Source organism: Mirounga leonina, unplaced genomic scaffold, assembly GCF_011800145.1.
Source record: "Mirounga leonina isolate KUSES-001 unplaced genomic scaffold, KU_Mleo_1.0 Mir_125, whole genome shotgun sequence".
Taxonomy (NCBI): domain Eukaryota; kingdom Metazoa; phylum Chordata; class Mammalia; order Carnivora; family Phocidae; genus Mirounga; species Mirounga leonina.
In genome coordinates this window covers 67,562,136-67,576,355 of record NW_023270305.1, presented here as the reverse complement: position 1 = coordinate 67,576,355, position 14,220 = coordinate 67,562,136, and the positions used below count along the sequence as shown (strand labels likewise).

The window sequence follows — 14,220 nt, the reverse complement described above, 5'->3', positions numbered from 1 at the left end:
AAACAACTGAATGATTAGACAAGATAGCTCATTTCCCTGCTCTTTTGTTCAGAATAAAATGCCACATTTACATTATCAGGCTCAACAGGATTTTCTGACAGAGGAGGCAGAAAAAACCCTCCTGAACACTGTCCGTACTAAGCACATGAAGCCTGTCATTTACCAATCATCCTTCAAAAAGCAATAGCCATGAATGTAACTTAATTACGACCCAATGATCCTTGACGAAAAATCATCTTATCACTGTCCTGTCCCCCTAGGGCAAACGAACCACTTTTGTCCTTTGGCACTGATGATGCTAAATTCTTAATTGCAATAATGGAGTAAAAGAGCCAAACCTCCTTAATTTCCTTTCAGCACATAAAGAGTTTCACTCTAGAAGGCAAGCATTCCCATAAATAATAAAAGTATCCAGTACAAATGAAGATGCTAAAATTGAAGGGGAGTGTATATGACAGAATAACCAGCATTTTTAAAAGTATATTTCCCATTTATATAACATTTTAAAGTGCTACAGTGAGTTTTAAAACTTTTATGATTATAGGTTCATCTTACAGAAATTGTGACCTTTATGAAGAACTAAAGATTAACTTAGCAAGAGTTCTGGGAGCTTTAAATATACAAAGTCCATGATTCACTTAAACGAAATGCATGTGGGCATATACAGATTATAGCACAAATCAGCACAGAAAAGTCCTTAATGGAAAGCAGAAATTAAAGCTTCTTTGATCATTTGCACTAAATAATCCAGTTAAACAGCTTCAGATATTTTTCATATGCAATGAAACCAAAATGGATAAGCTATAAAACAAGTGAACCTGAAACTACATCATACACATTTTTATGCTTTTAAACCTAATGGCCCAGATTTTATTAATTTTATTTCCTTTACCAGAGCATAAAGACTAATCAAAAGCTCTTAACCTATTTTAAAGCATGTTTTTCTTCCATATTATGGAGGACCCAGATATCTTCCAGAATCAGGTACGATTTCAATAAAAAAAAATTTTAAGTAGTTACCAAAAAAAGTTTAAAATAACATTCATTTGGACTACACGTAGACATGTGGCTTATATAATAATCCTAACATAAATGAAACACATGAAAGTTTTGTTCAACTGTGCCTATCTTTCCATTTAATACAAGTATCCTTTTGATAATAAACAGATGAGTTTACCAACTTCTTTACAATTTTGCAAACCTGTTATTATTTTGTATTTTCCTTTGCAAATAAACAGAAACAAAATGTATTGTTTTCCACAACCACAAAGCTTTTTATACATTTTCCAACAAACAAACTGACCCAGGATTACTTTCTCCCGTGTTTTATTTACTGCTGGAAAAGTCAGTCTCAAAATTAAGATCTTTCTGAATCTTAAAGATCATCTTTCTAAAAAACCCAATTTCATGGATTTGTTCCAGAATTATAATATTTAAGTGACAGTCTCTTTAGAGATTTTGCAGTGACATTCCAAAAAGATGCTTGTCTTTGAACGAAAAGATGAAGATTTTGTATGATGTTCTGAAATGCATTTCATACTTTTATCTCAAGTCTGAATAAATAAGGCTCATTCTTCAGATGAGCTCATACCTGCTGAGGTCAATTACATGATATTATTGAAGAGTAAACATATTCAATCAAATCAAGTACACGTGGACTTTTTGGCAGGCTAGTATAGTTAACCCTTGTACTGCACTCATCATGATTCTGAATCATTTATCTTCCATCAGTTAGGGAAAACACAATTGAAACAAAGTTTTCAAAGACAACTTTTCCCCCAACTTATCCCAGACTACAGGTGCTACTACTGTTTTGTGCTATTTTATAAACATGAAATTTCCTTTATCTCCTCCTCATTATTCTCATGACTCTATAACAATCAACAAAACCTTTTTATTATGATAAACTGAAAGATCCGGCCATGGAGATTGACCCTGCAAAGCAAAGATAGCAAAAAAAGACTAGGCAAATCAAAACAGCAGGTAATAATTTCTTGATGTATCTGAAAGGAGTTAAGAAATCATAAAAGAAAAAATACTAATTTAGATTTCTCTAGCCCAATTAATAGGGACAGCCATATTTTACTGAGACATACAAATCTCTGACTGTACTCTATAATCAGAAACACGGAGCATGCTGCAGGTTAACATCTGAATCCCATGATATTTCCATTTTCCTGTGGGTAAGCTCTCCTTGGTTCATGAGCCCCATCTGCAGACCTCTTTCAGAAAACTTTTGTTGTCTTCTCTGTCTTCAAAGTATTTCTATTCGTAAGATACTTTTCTACCATGGCCTCATTTTCATTGTTAATTATTTTATTTTTGCCCAGTAGTGGAGGAGGGCCTAATTCTTCTGGGCACTGGGCCCATTTCTTTCAAATCCCTATGCAGAGCTCCACATGCAATTTGCAGAGATGGGTCTTTCAAGCAATCAAAAAAATTCTGGTAGGAAGCATATTAATTATAGGATTTCTATATAAAGTTGGCTGTGAACATGAGAACTCAGTAACACACTAATTGTCTGAATCACTATTTCTTTAAAAGGATGTAATGCTGAGATTGTAGAGGTTAAGATCTGGCCAATCATCTAACTTGATAAACTATTTTTCGATTGGATGGCAAAGAAATTATTTCATCAAACATATATGTGGATGTATCTGTGTGTGTATAAATATGTATACCCACATTTCCTAACATGGAGCCGAGATGATTTTTATTTCCCATTTTAAATTCAATACTAAACCATTCATTATATTCAATTAATTATACCCTCTAATAAATAAAGAAAAACTACCAGAAATTTGGGAAGAATATGAGAACCATTAAGATACAACTTTTACTTTTTTCTTGGCATTGACAGGGCCACATCCATACTAAAATCAGAAAAATCCCATACATTTATCTTTTTTTTTTTTTTTTAAAGATTTTTTACTTATTTATTTGACAGAGAGAGAGACAGCGAGAGAGGGAACACAAGCAAGGGGAGTGTGAGAGGGAGAAGCAGGCTTCCCGCGGAGCGAGGAGCCCGATGCGGGGCTCGATCCCAGGACCCTGGGATCATGACCTGAGCCGAAGGCAGACGCTTAACGACTGAGCCACCCAGGCGCCCCCCCATACATTTATCTTGATGAGCCCTCAGCAATATAAGAAGTGTTGAATCACTACATTGTACACCTGAAACTAATATAACTGTATGTTAACTACACTGGAATTAAAATAAAGTAAAATAAATAAAATCAGAAATCCCAATCACAAAATAGGCAGATTAAAAACTGCATTAAGCCTTGAAAAAGATGACAAAGAAGAAAAATCTAGGAAATTAAAAAAAAGGAAAACAAATGCAAAAAGAAAAGAAGATAATAAAGAGTGCTTAATGGTCTTACTAAAATGTTTCACTTATTACAAGAGTGTAGGGTTGATCGTTATGATTTGCATTACAAATAATATCTTAAATTGGGCACCAACTTGAGCATTTTAAATGTAAAAAATTTCAAACTCCATAAACCTCACCATATCAACAAAGTTCATCTTCCTCCCTCAAGGCACAGAGACATCTTCTATAGTATTAATGGAAGCTAGAGTCACTGTATTGGCACATGCTATTAAAATCAAATACCACATGGAGAAAAGGAGAACCAAAGAGGATGCTGCTACATTATTACCTGAATGACAGTCATGATGCATAATCAAAAGCCCCAGAGAATCCTTCCTCCTTATATATTAATGATTAACACCTATAAGGCTCAAACTGGGAAAAATTAGATTCAATTTCATGTAATATCATCACACAAAAAAAATCAACACAGACCATTCCCTTGAGAAGCAACCCACAGGACCACAGGGTTGCTGCTCATTTTAAAGGTCAACCAGTCCATATTAAGTCCTCTTATTCCGTGGCAAATAACCTCCTAGGCTTCCAAGCAGCAGAGTACTGACAAAATATAATCCCCAAATGATCAGACTCATTATTTTAATGCCAACATTTAAAATTCAAAATTCAATTAACTTACTTTTCCAGATACAGAGTGACCAATGGGGAACTTAAGGCAGTGGATGGTTTTGCTAACCCTAGAGTCATGATGGCTTCATGCAACTGTTTCACTGTTTCAGTTTCACCTCTTAAAGCTGCACCATTTAGGATGTGGAAAAAGGACAAGACTGTTGCATCTTTGATAACAACATCCTTCTCTTTCATCTCCTTTAGAATGTTAATAGCATCTACAATGAAGTAACACAAAAGACCCTTAGGTAATTTCATGTAGGGAAAACAAACTGCTATTAAAACAGCATTTCAAGCCCAGCAGGAATGTAAATTCTAGTGTATAATGCCGATTTCAAGTTAATTACTACTTGCATTTCTAAATGAGACTACAATTATAAATCCACAATAGCATGGTTTTATCATTTCCCTGCAACTTTGACTACAAATTATAGATAGGGACTGTGTGCCCACTCTGCACCACATAACCCTGTACGGTCTGCCCTATAGCTGTAAGATCCTCCTAAATGGATGCTTTTATCGTTCAGAGCTAACATCTGCTAAATCACATCATTGTTTCTTCAGCAGATGGCTTGTCAGGAGGCCAGATAATAAAGATGTGTTTACACTGTATATACAGCCAGACTAATGGTCTGATACCGATAGGGCCTGTTTGCTATGTCGATACTAATTAGCCAAGCAGAGCCAATGAAAGCTTTCCAAAAGACTGCATGTTAATACATTAGATTCATTAAGCTTCATTAGGAAGGCAGAAACAAACATTTTAGGATATGGAATAAGTGCATTTTTATAATGTTGTTCTTAATTATTGCACAGACCAAATGTTTTGACCGCTTCACAAAAAGTTATTTTAAAAAAGCAGGCTAAACCTTATAGAGTTTTCTCTGTTAGAAAGACTTCCTAAAAAAATCCAGTGTTCAAATCAAGTATTTTCACCACACATTTTTCACTGTAAAATTAAAAAAAAAAAAAAAAATCGTCTCTAGAAATAAAAGGAAGAGAGGAAGGCTAAAAAAGGAAGTTTCAAAATAAAACCCAAAGAGAAATGTAAGAAACAAGCAAAAGAACATATTATCAAGTGTAAATAATTAGGCTCAGCATTATCTCAACAATGAGAAAATTAGCGAATGCGTATCAGCTTTATAATCAGTGAGGTTTTCTCTGAAAACTCCTAAATAAAAACTTACTAAAGTATATATTTTTGGTAATGTTATTAGAAGTTAAGACGAAGACTACAGCAAAATTCATATTCTTAAATAAAGGTTATGTTTATAGGTTTTATGTTCAGCCCTCAGACGTTCTTAAGCAAAAACAAAGCCATTAATGCGGGCACATCAGCAAATTGTGCCATAAGTCATGATCTTCAAACTCAATCCAAACAGCAATGCTAATAAAAACTAGCTGTAGAAATGCAAAAAGCACTGAGCTGTGCAAATGTAAATGACAAGCTTGCCAATCCATTAAAACTAATGGCCTACACTGTCCATGCAGCTCTGGATGGATTCACATGCAAATGTGTATGCAAAGTGTTCAAGCACTTTGCAGGACATGATATACCATTAATATCAATTCGCATGTTATTCCAGTGGCAAGATACTTGCATCACATATTTCCTTTATGTGCCGAGGCTTACCTTGGAGCTTGCCATGTTTTCCCAATACTTTTACAAGGCCTACGTACTTGCCAGTGTCAAGGACAGCAGATGAATTTAATCGGTCACTAAAAATTAAAGGCACATTTATATTATGTTAAAAGCTGACTGTGAAAAGAACTGCAATAGCCATTTCATCCTCTTCAAAAACACGTCCGTTGTTCTGAACTGTTATTTAGGCCTCTACATTTCGGTGAAGGTTTATTTTTGAAGCCATATTCAAATTCACAAGTAATTATATTCAAAGTGACAAAAGAAGTAAAAATCTACCACTACACATATATTGCATCACCCCATCTGCAAATGATACAAATGAAGGAACTCTTTTGCTTCACAGCACTTTAGATGATTCTAACTTTGTCATGAACATTGAAATACTCAAAAAGACATATTTTTTAATTAATAACTCTATCAGGATGGGAAACTAAAGCTACCTGAGAAATCGACAGAATGTTGTTCACATGACGGTAGAGAAAGGGAAACGTTGAGCCTTATAAAATAGTTACCATCACCCCTTTTAAGATATGCAGTTATACAGTCAGTGGGGAAAAAACCTTGGCTTTAAGGATGTCTTATCATACTTAAACAAAGACTCCTTGCTGAAAACAAGCCATAATTAATCAAAGGGAGGCATTTTATGAAATTTTAAAAACACTGACAAAAAAAGAATTTTTAAAAATTACATTCTGTAAGAGTAATATTCAATTTATATGATCCATCAAGGACTGTCTATCAGCATAAATGCTGATGATTTGCTTCAGTGCCAGGGTACTCACAGTTCTTGTTTCAGGTTCAATGCATCTTCTGCATTATCATGTCGACAGCACAAATTTATTAAAGCGGCATAGCCACCAACAACCATGTCTGATTCATATTTTGCTTTCAATTCAAGAGCTTTTTGCATGTTCTAAGATAAAGGACAGAAGTAAAAAAGAACAAGTGATACAAAAGTAAAAATGTCCAATCTCTAGGTTTAGCATTCCGAGTGTAGAAAAAGTTAATAGCACTTGAAAAACACTGGATCCATGTTATTAACTTCACCTTCCTCCTTTGTGTTTTTATTCACCTTTCAAAAAGCAGGCAAGATACGCATGTAGGGTTTAAAAGATTTGTTACATGTAATGCAAAACAAGTTGCTGTGCCAAATTTGATGTTTTAGCTTTGTAGGTACTATAAAAAAGACGTCCAAATTAAATATGTACCAAGCCAGCCCCTACTCACAGTCCAATTTCCATACACAGAAATATCTATCATGGCAAAGTTCTTCAGAGTCTAGTTTAATATCCAAGCAAAGTGAAAAAATATTTTAGAATTCAATAGTATAATGTTATAATCTTAAAGTCAGTTATGTTTTTTCCCCTAAAAACACAGGCATATGACTAAATCATATTGAACTAGAAACTGAAAAAGTCTAGTGAAATACCACAAATTGCATACACACACACTAAAATGAACACAAAGTACAGCTGGACGCCTGCTGAAAAAAGGCAAGAGACCCTTTATCTCAGAAAGAGCTTTTTTCCAGGAGGAAAATGGAATTTCAATCCCTGCATTAACAACCCAGTAATATTTGACTTGCAAATGACTACTGCATGTATCAGTTGCTTGACAATCTAGATATAAGAGACCGGAGCCATGGCTTGAAAGGACATTTGGCATGTATGATAAACCTATCACGGCTGTTACTATCATTCACTTCGCAGATTATCGTAAACAAACTACAGCAACCTGAAAACATGCCATTCAAGGTGTAGCTGAAATTAGTTAACCTTTCATTTAATTGCATTCTTCACACACATGACATATAATAATCAATTGTGAAAATCATAAATATTATATTTGGCTTTGCTTACTTTTATCTATAAAGAATTTTTTTTTACCTTAATAGCACATTTGAAATATTTAAACAAATGTTACCTCTTCTGAACAAAGCGCTAGTATGAGTTGCTTTAGGACATCTCCTATAGGTTGATTTTCAGCTTTTAGTTTTTCAAGTGTAGACTCCAAAACAGAGGACGGCAGCTGTGTAGTCTACAGGAACAGAAAGAAAAGGAAAGAAATTTACTACAAAAAGAAAATGCACCCCTTGTCACTTTTCCCTTTAAGCTGACCTTTACTAGATGTCATAAATGCTATCAAGGACATTAATCTGGGGATCCGTGGATGAACTCTAGGGATTTTTGACACTCCTGGGATACATACGCAAATGTCTTAGATACGCTGATTTGTCTGAGATGGGAAATAGCTGTTACCAACTTCTTAGATGTATACTGATGACAAAAATGTTAGGAACCACTGGTTTTATAAGGACACAATCTAGAATTCTCTTTAAATGTGGTGGTTATAGCATGTAGAATCTACTCAAAAAACCTACTTACTTTTCTAGAGTCTATCTTCTCTCTTTCAACCAATATATTAACATCCTAAAATTGAGATTTAAATTAGAATTAGAAAATACATGGAAAAATATATTAGCAAATGTCAAAGGCAAATTTCAAAAGCTTCAGCTCATTTTACTATTTTTCCGTCTTTTCAAAATCTTCCAGAAATTCTACTCATACTTCATTAACCATTGTAATAAATATTTTAAACACATCCTTCAATATATAAACAGTATTTACCAACCATCAATGAAAAGCTTTCTTTTAATGGTTGCCATTTAAGTAAACTGTTTTTGGCCAAAAGCACCATAGTTAAATACAATTTTAACATGCTTTTATATATAAGTTAAGCATTTTAAAAAGTTTATTACTATTTCACACACACCTTAATCAATTCAGGAACATGGTAGCTATCCAGTAGATTACGAATGCCTCTGTAGATATTTTCAGGAATTTTTACATTCTGTGCAAAGGGAAAGGAGGAAAGAAAAAAACAAAAACAGGCTGAGTTTTAGACAACCAAACTGAAATTTGTCTAACAGAAATTATCTCGGACATAATTTAAGTCTCCAACTCGTGTATGTCATTGAGAAGTGGTCTGGTTGTACTTAAAAGCAGCAATTTCAAATCTAATAGATACATGTCAGACAGGACAGGCATTATATAGCAAAAAATGAAATGGTACCATCTCCTTCAGCTGATGGAAGTATTGTCTCAAACGCTCCTCCTTGGCCTGTACCTCTGAGTCACTCATGCTGTCAATCAAGTTATAAAGAAAATAGCCAACAGCTTCTGTGGAAAAAAACAAGAGAAAGCATTCCACTAAAATTACTGAGACTGTCATGTTATCAAGATTAATTTATAAGAAATCATTTTGGTGTGAGATGTCACCCTGATGAGAGGCTCTGAAATGGCAACACTGATCACTGAGGCATAGAGATTACGTGGTTTGGGAGCACATATCTAACTGGTGAGTGAAAGGAATATTAATTATTTTCAGACCGAGTGACAGCTTTTCAGTACTGAATCTTACTTCAATCTATTTTTTTCCACCACTCTGTGACAGAAGTGGTCCTGCCCAAGGCCTTACCCCTTTCCTGTCCAAATCACAAGTAGGAAGCATAAATAAATGCCTTGTACAAATTTCTGCAGTAATTTTTTTGTGGGCCATATTTAGGGAACACACAAAATTGGAAACGACTGTCAAATGTTGAGTATAGAAAGTTAAATAATTTTAATAAGCAGATACAGTAATCCTGTGGAGAGCTGCCTATTAGCCAATGAAAAACCAAGATTAACAAAGATGTTTTGTAACAACAGTAATTTTCTTCTGCGTTCAAGCATAAAATGTGTAGGGCCATGTGTTAATACCTAGGATAGAAAATGTGAACTTTCAAGAAGGGTGTTTTCTTAAAGAAAACCATATATTCTAGGCTTCATTATATGGAAAACAAAAATCATTAAATGTCAAAATAATATATTTTGGATAATAAATTATATTTAAGTAGGGAAAAAACCTAAAGATCTCGTTTACTATTTTATACATTTAAAATTAACTATACCTCCAAAACATTAAAATAACAAACACTAAGAATGACTGGTCGTTAAGCCTATTTTCACAGGTGCTGTAAGAAGCATTTTCCTCCGTGTCTAAACAGGAAAAAGCCTCCAACCCTGTCTTTCAAAACAATTATGATGATAAAACCAAACACCCCAGAAATCTCAAAATGTTGTGGTTATCAATATAAAGATTTATAACCAAATGTTTTCAAATTTCACTTTTAAAAAGAAAATGTCTACTGCTGTAACCCTTCTAGCCCATCATTACACAGAAGAATGGATTTGTGGGTAAGTTACAATCATCGAAATTGAAACGCTACCCGCTGGTCCTGGAGGCTCTTGGCAATACCGTCCATCCTTATACAACAGTTCTGTTATCTGGTAAGACAGAAAATGCACGCATTGCAGCAAGAGAAGCAAACAAGAACAAATACAATCTGAAACTGAATTCTTGAAATAAGAAAGCCTCTCCCCAGTAAGGTATTATTCTATAGCACAGTAATTCAACACTACCCCCACCTGCCAAGGAAATTGTTTTGTTTTTAAATAATAGGTTTGTCTTTAAAAGCAAAAACAAAACAAACCCATGTCGAAGGAAAACTACAATGTTTCATGAAATGTCACTAAGAAACCCTCTAAATGGATTTGTTTATGTATTGTTTTAAATCAACTGTTATAAACAGGAAATAGCTTTTAGGAATTATCAACCAGTATTATTTCTCATCAGGTTGTTTTTGGTCTTGTTGAAATTGGACCCGTTTCCTCCTTTTAAATGAAGTATTACAGAAATAATAGTGTAAAACATGGTGGATCACTAAATAGCTTAATTTTTCTTAGTTTTTTTCCAATGACATTTTCCCAGTTATTTTAATGGCATTAAAACCAAAGGGGTCAAAACCTCTTTTGGGCTTGTCCTCACAGATCCCTAGCACTTGAATGTACAAATACTAAAAGACATACACAACACGTATTCTTCCACATTAATTCTGCTGGCAAAATTTTAACTAAAGAAATCCAAATATGTATTTTGTGATGAAAATGGTTACAAAACCTACAGTACTGGCCTGTAACTTTTGAACACAGTATCTGACTATCCACCCTTGGGTCTGAAGACAGTAAGAACGGAAACATATGGCTCTTTTCCAAAGTGACAGGAGTTAGGAACTCTGAACTACTTTATGTGTATTCTACGAATGAACTTATTTGCTCTTAAAATAGTACCTGGCACATATTACAAGTGTTAACAACTCAAAATGCAATTACTTCTACTACTATTAATCTGCTAATATAGAAAATTAGGCAAAATTGACCATATCCCACTTCACTCCACCAGGAAAATCATGCTGCAGTTAATGGCAATTCAAAGGATAGTTAAGGTAGAAAGTACTCAAAGCAAAAAAACAATTCTCATCTGCAAACTTTTTAAATCTGTACAGAAGGAAGACAATACAAACTACCAGAAGTTACAACCATACAGTAGATCTAAGATAGCTACATTTAATACCAAATTTTGAACAAAAACACATTCCATGAATAAACCGATAAAAACTCTTTCTAGTAAAAAAAAAAAATCACTTCTAAATATAGATTTCCCGATCATAAATTATAACTGACTGTAGGGTTTGGCAGTATAATACTTAAAACGGAATTCAGTCAAATTTAGATCTTAAAAAATATTTAAATTGGGAATTCCAGTTAATAATGTACATTCTGATTTTACTTAGCTACAACTATTTCTTGCAATTCAGCATAAGGATAATTGTACTTCCTGCATAAAGGCAGTTAACTTAAAAAAATAGCAATTTAAAATTATCTATGTAGGCGCCTGGGTGGCTCAGATGGTTAAGCGTCTGCCTTCGGCTCAGGTCATGATCCCAGGGTCCTGGGATCGAGTCCCACATCGGGCTCCCGGCTCAGCGGGGAGCCTGCTTCTCCCTCTGACCCTCTCCCCTCTCATGCTGTTTCTCGCTCGCTCGCTCTCTAAAAAATAAATTAAAAATCTTTAAAAAAAAAAAAAAATTATCTATGTATCATTCATATATAGATAAATATGTATATGTATATAAATTTTAAATTAGTTATTAGATCTGTAAATCAAATGTCACTGCAATAATGTTAACAGCTGTCCTTCGAAAAAGTTGAAGACCTTATGAAGAATTTAGGACTAAGGATCGCTTCAATAATAAATTTCATGCTCTAGGAAGACAGTTTTAAAAAACTACCCATTTCAAGATTCTAAAGTCATTCATTTATAATAGCACATCATAAATGTATGAAGCTCTTACAACTTTGGCTCTCAATAGCTTTTTATATATCACCTTAGGAATTGCAGTACTTGGAATACTTACCTTGCTCCAAAGATTTATATCCATAGACCTGCAGAGGGCAGCAAAGGATTAAAAATAAATACAGAGGTTTAAAAAACATTTTAAGTTAAAACACACTAGCAGGATTATATGCAATGTATACAGATCAAAGTCATAAAATAAGTAAGTAAGTGTTTCCAAAGTTAAGCTGAATTTTCAGGACACGATAATTTAGAAAGACTGATTCTTATTTTGAACCATTAAAATAAAGATCAGTTTGGACAAGAATCAGTAAGAACCACCCCTAAATCTTTGGGTCCAAGTTTGACAGAGCAGGGTATTTGCATACTCTCAAAGCATCTGCCCACAGACTGCTTATCACTTGTAATGGTAAAGACAGAACCCATATAATGGAGAAACTGAACAACATCTTCATTAGGTGATCAAAATTAACATCACTAATGAGACACTGATGGACACTGTATGTTTTTTAGATTTAATTCCCTGAGGACAGAATATCTATCACTCCTATGGTGTCCCAGGCAGTAATGGACTTAATCAAGGGGAACCATTGTAAGGAACGTTCTATAAATTAACTGGCCTGTATTCCCCCAAAATGTTAATGTCATAAAAGACAAAAGCTGAAAAAGTGTTCCATACTAGAGAAAATTAAAGATAAAAGACAACTAACATCAATCCCTAAAGTAGATTCTAGAAAGGAGGGGAAGAAATACAAAAAAAAGAAAAAAAAATTGATAACATTAGAACAAAAAGAGCTATAGTAGACAAAAATATTCCATCGATGCTACATTTCCTGAATTTGTTAACTGTGCTGTGGTTGTGTAAGAATATCCTTATTCTGGGGCCCCTGGGTGGCTCAGTTGGTTAAGCAACTGCCTGCAGCTCAGGTCATGATCCTGGAGTCCTGGGATCGAGTCCCGCATCGGACTCCCTGCTCAGCGGGGAGTCTGCTTCTCCCTCTGATCCTCCCCCTCTCATGCTCTCTGTCTCCCATTCTCTCTCTCAGATAAATAAATTAAAAAAAAAAAATCAAAAAAAAAAAAAAAAGAATATCCTTATTCTGTAAGTGGGGCCCCTGGCTGGCTCAGTTCAGTAGAGCATGCAACTGTTCTAAGTTCAAGCCCCAGGTTCGGATTACAAATTACTTAAAAATAAAATCTTAAAAAAAAAAAAAAAAAGAAAAAAGTATATCTTTGTTCTGTAGAATTATATACTGACATATTTAAGCCCAAAGAGTTAAAAAAAAATTATCTATATGTGTGTATGTATTTATGGATTGATAGATGGATAGAGTGATAGACTCATTCACTAATGAATAGTGATATGCCAAAATGCTAAAAGTTAGTAAATGGGGTATACAAGAGTTCTCTGTGCCATTCTCGTAATTTTCTGTAAATCTCAAAATTATTTTAAAGAAAGAATGGCTGATCCAAATTGTTCCTATTTAAATAAAAAGCCATTTATAAAACAGGATAACCAGTGAACACTGGTCTTATACTATTTCTAAGCTTTGTAAACTTAATATAAGTTCTGTATATTTATTTATTTAAGATTTATTTTGATTTGAGAGAAGAGAAAGAGAGAGAGCTTGTGTGCACAGAGGGTGGGGGCAGAAGGAGATGGAGAGAGAAACTAAAGCAGACTCCACACAGAGCATGGAGCCCGATGAAGGGCTCGATCTTAGGACTCTTGAGATCACGACCTAAGCTGAAACTAAGAGTCGGACGTTTAACCAACTGTGCCATCCAGGTGCCCCATATAAGCTCTTTATATTTAATTTAAATGTCATCTACTTTAAAAAGACTAATTTGTGTTTTAATGGTAATTTTATAATGTAAAAGTAATATAATTTATTCAAACTTATAGAATATATTATAAATATTTACATCATAAAATGCCCACAAAATCTGTAAGCCTTTATAAACCTATACCCTTATAGGCCTTTTTAGGCCTTATTGGCCTTTTAAACTTGAGGTTAAGCAGCTTTGAGTGAACTGAATTTTGGTATAGTGAGTTAACAAGGCACTTATTTTTATTTTAAATGGGGGTGCTTGGCTGGGTGAGTTGGCAGAACACATAACTCTTAATCTCGGTGTTGTAAATTTGAGCCCCATATTGGGTGTAGAGATTACTTGAAACAAAATTTTTTTTCACAATGAACTACTAACACATGCAACAACTTGGATGGGTTTCAGGCGCATTATGCTGAATAAAAAAAGGCCAGTCTCAAAACATGACATACTTTATGAGTCCATTTATATTATCTTTGCAAAATAACAAAATCATATAAATAGGAAACAA

The 14,220-nt window shown here is 34.2% G+C and overlaps 1 protein-coding gene across 1 annotated transcript in view; it reads right to left on the bottom strand.

Moving 5' to 3' along the window:
- The window catches only part of LRPPRC (leucine rich pentatricopeptide repeat containing), a 106,660-nt gene that overhangs the window by 47,431 nt on the left and 45,009 nt on the right, over window positions 1–14,220 (bottom strand). Inside the window, exons 15-23 of the mRNA XM_035001663.1 lie at window positions 11,941–11,968; window positions 9,913–9,970; window positions 8,718–8,824; window positions 8,418–8,495; window positions 8,030–8,074; window positions 7,569–7,682; window positions 6,428–6,558; window positions 5,634–5,719; window positions 4,011–4,218 (exon numbers count right to left, since the gene is read on the bottom strand). Of these exons, the coding sequence (XP_034857554.1) occupies window positions 4,011–4,218; window positions 5,634–5,719; window positions 6,428–6,558; window positions 7,569–7,682; window positions 8,030–8,074; window positions 8,418–8,495; window positions 8,718–8,824; window positions 9,913–9,970; window positions 11,941–11,968 (855 nt within the window). The remainder of the gene's footprint in view (window positions 1–4,010; window positions 4,219–5,633; window positions 5,720–6,427; window positions 6,559–7,568; window positions 7,683–8,029; window positions 8,075–8,417; window positions 8,496–8,717; window positions 8,825–9,912; window positions 9,971–11,940; window positions 11,969–14,220) is intronic.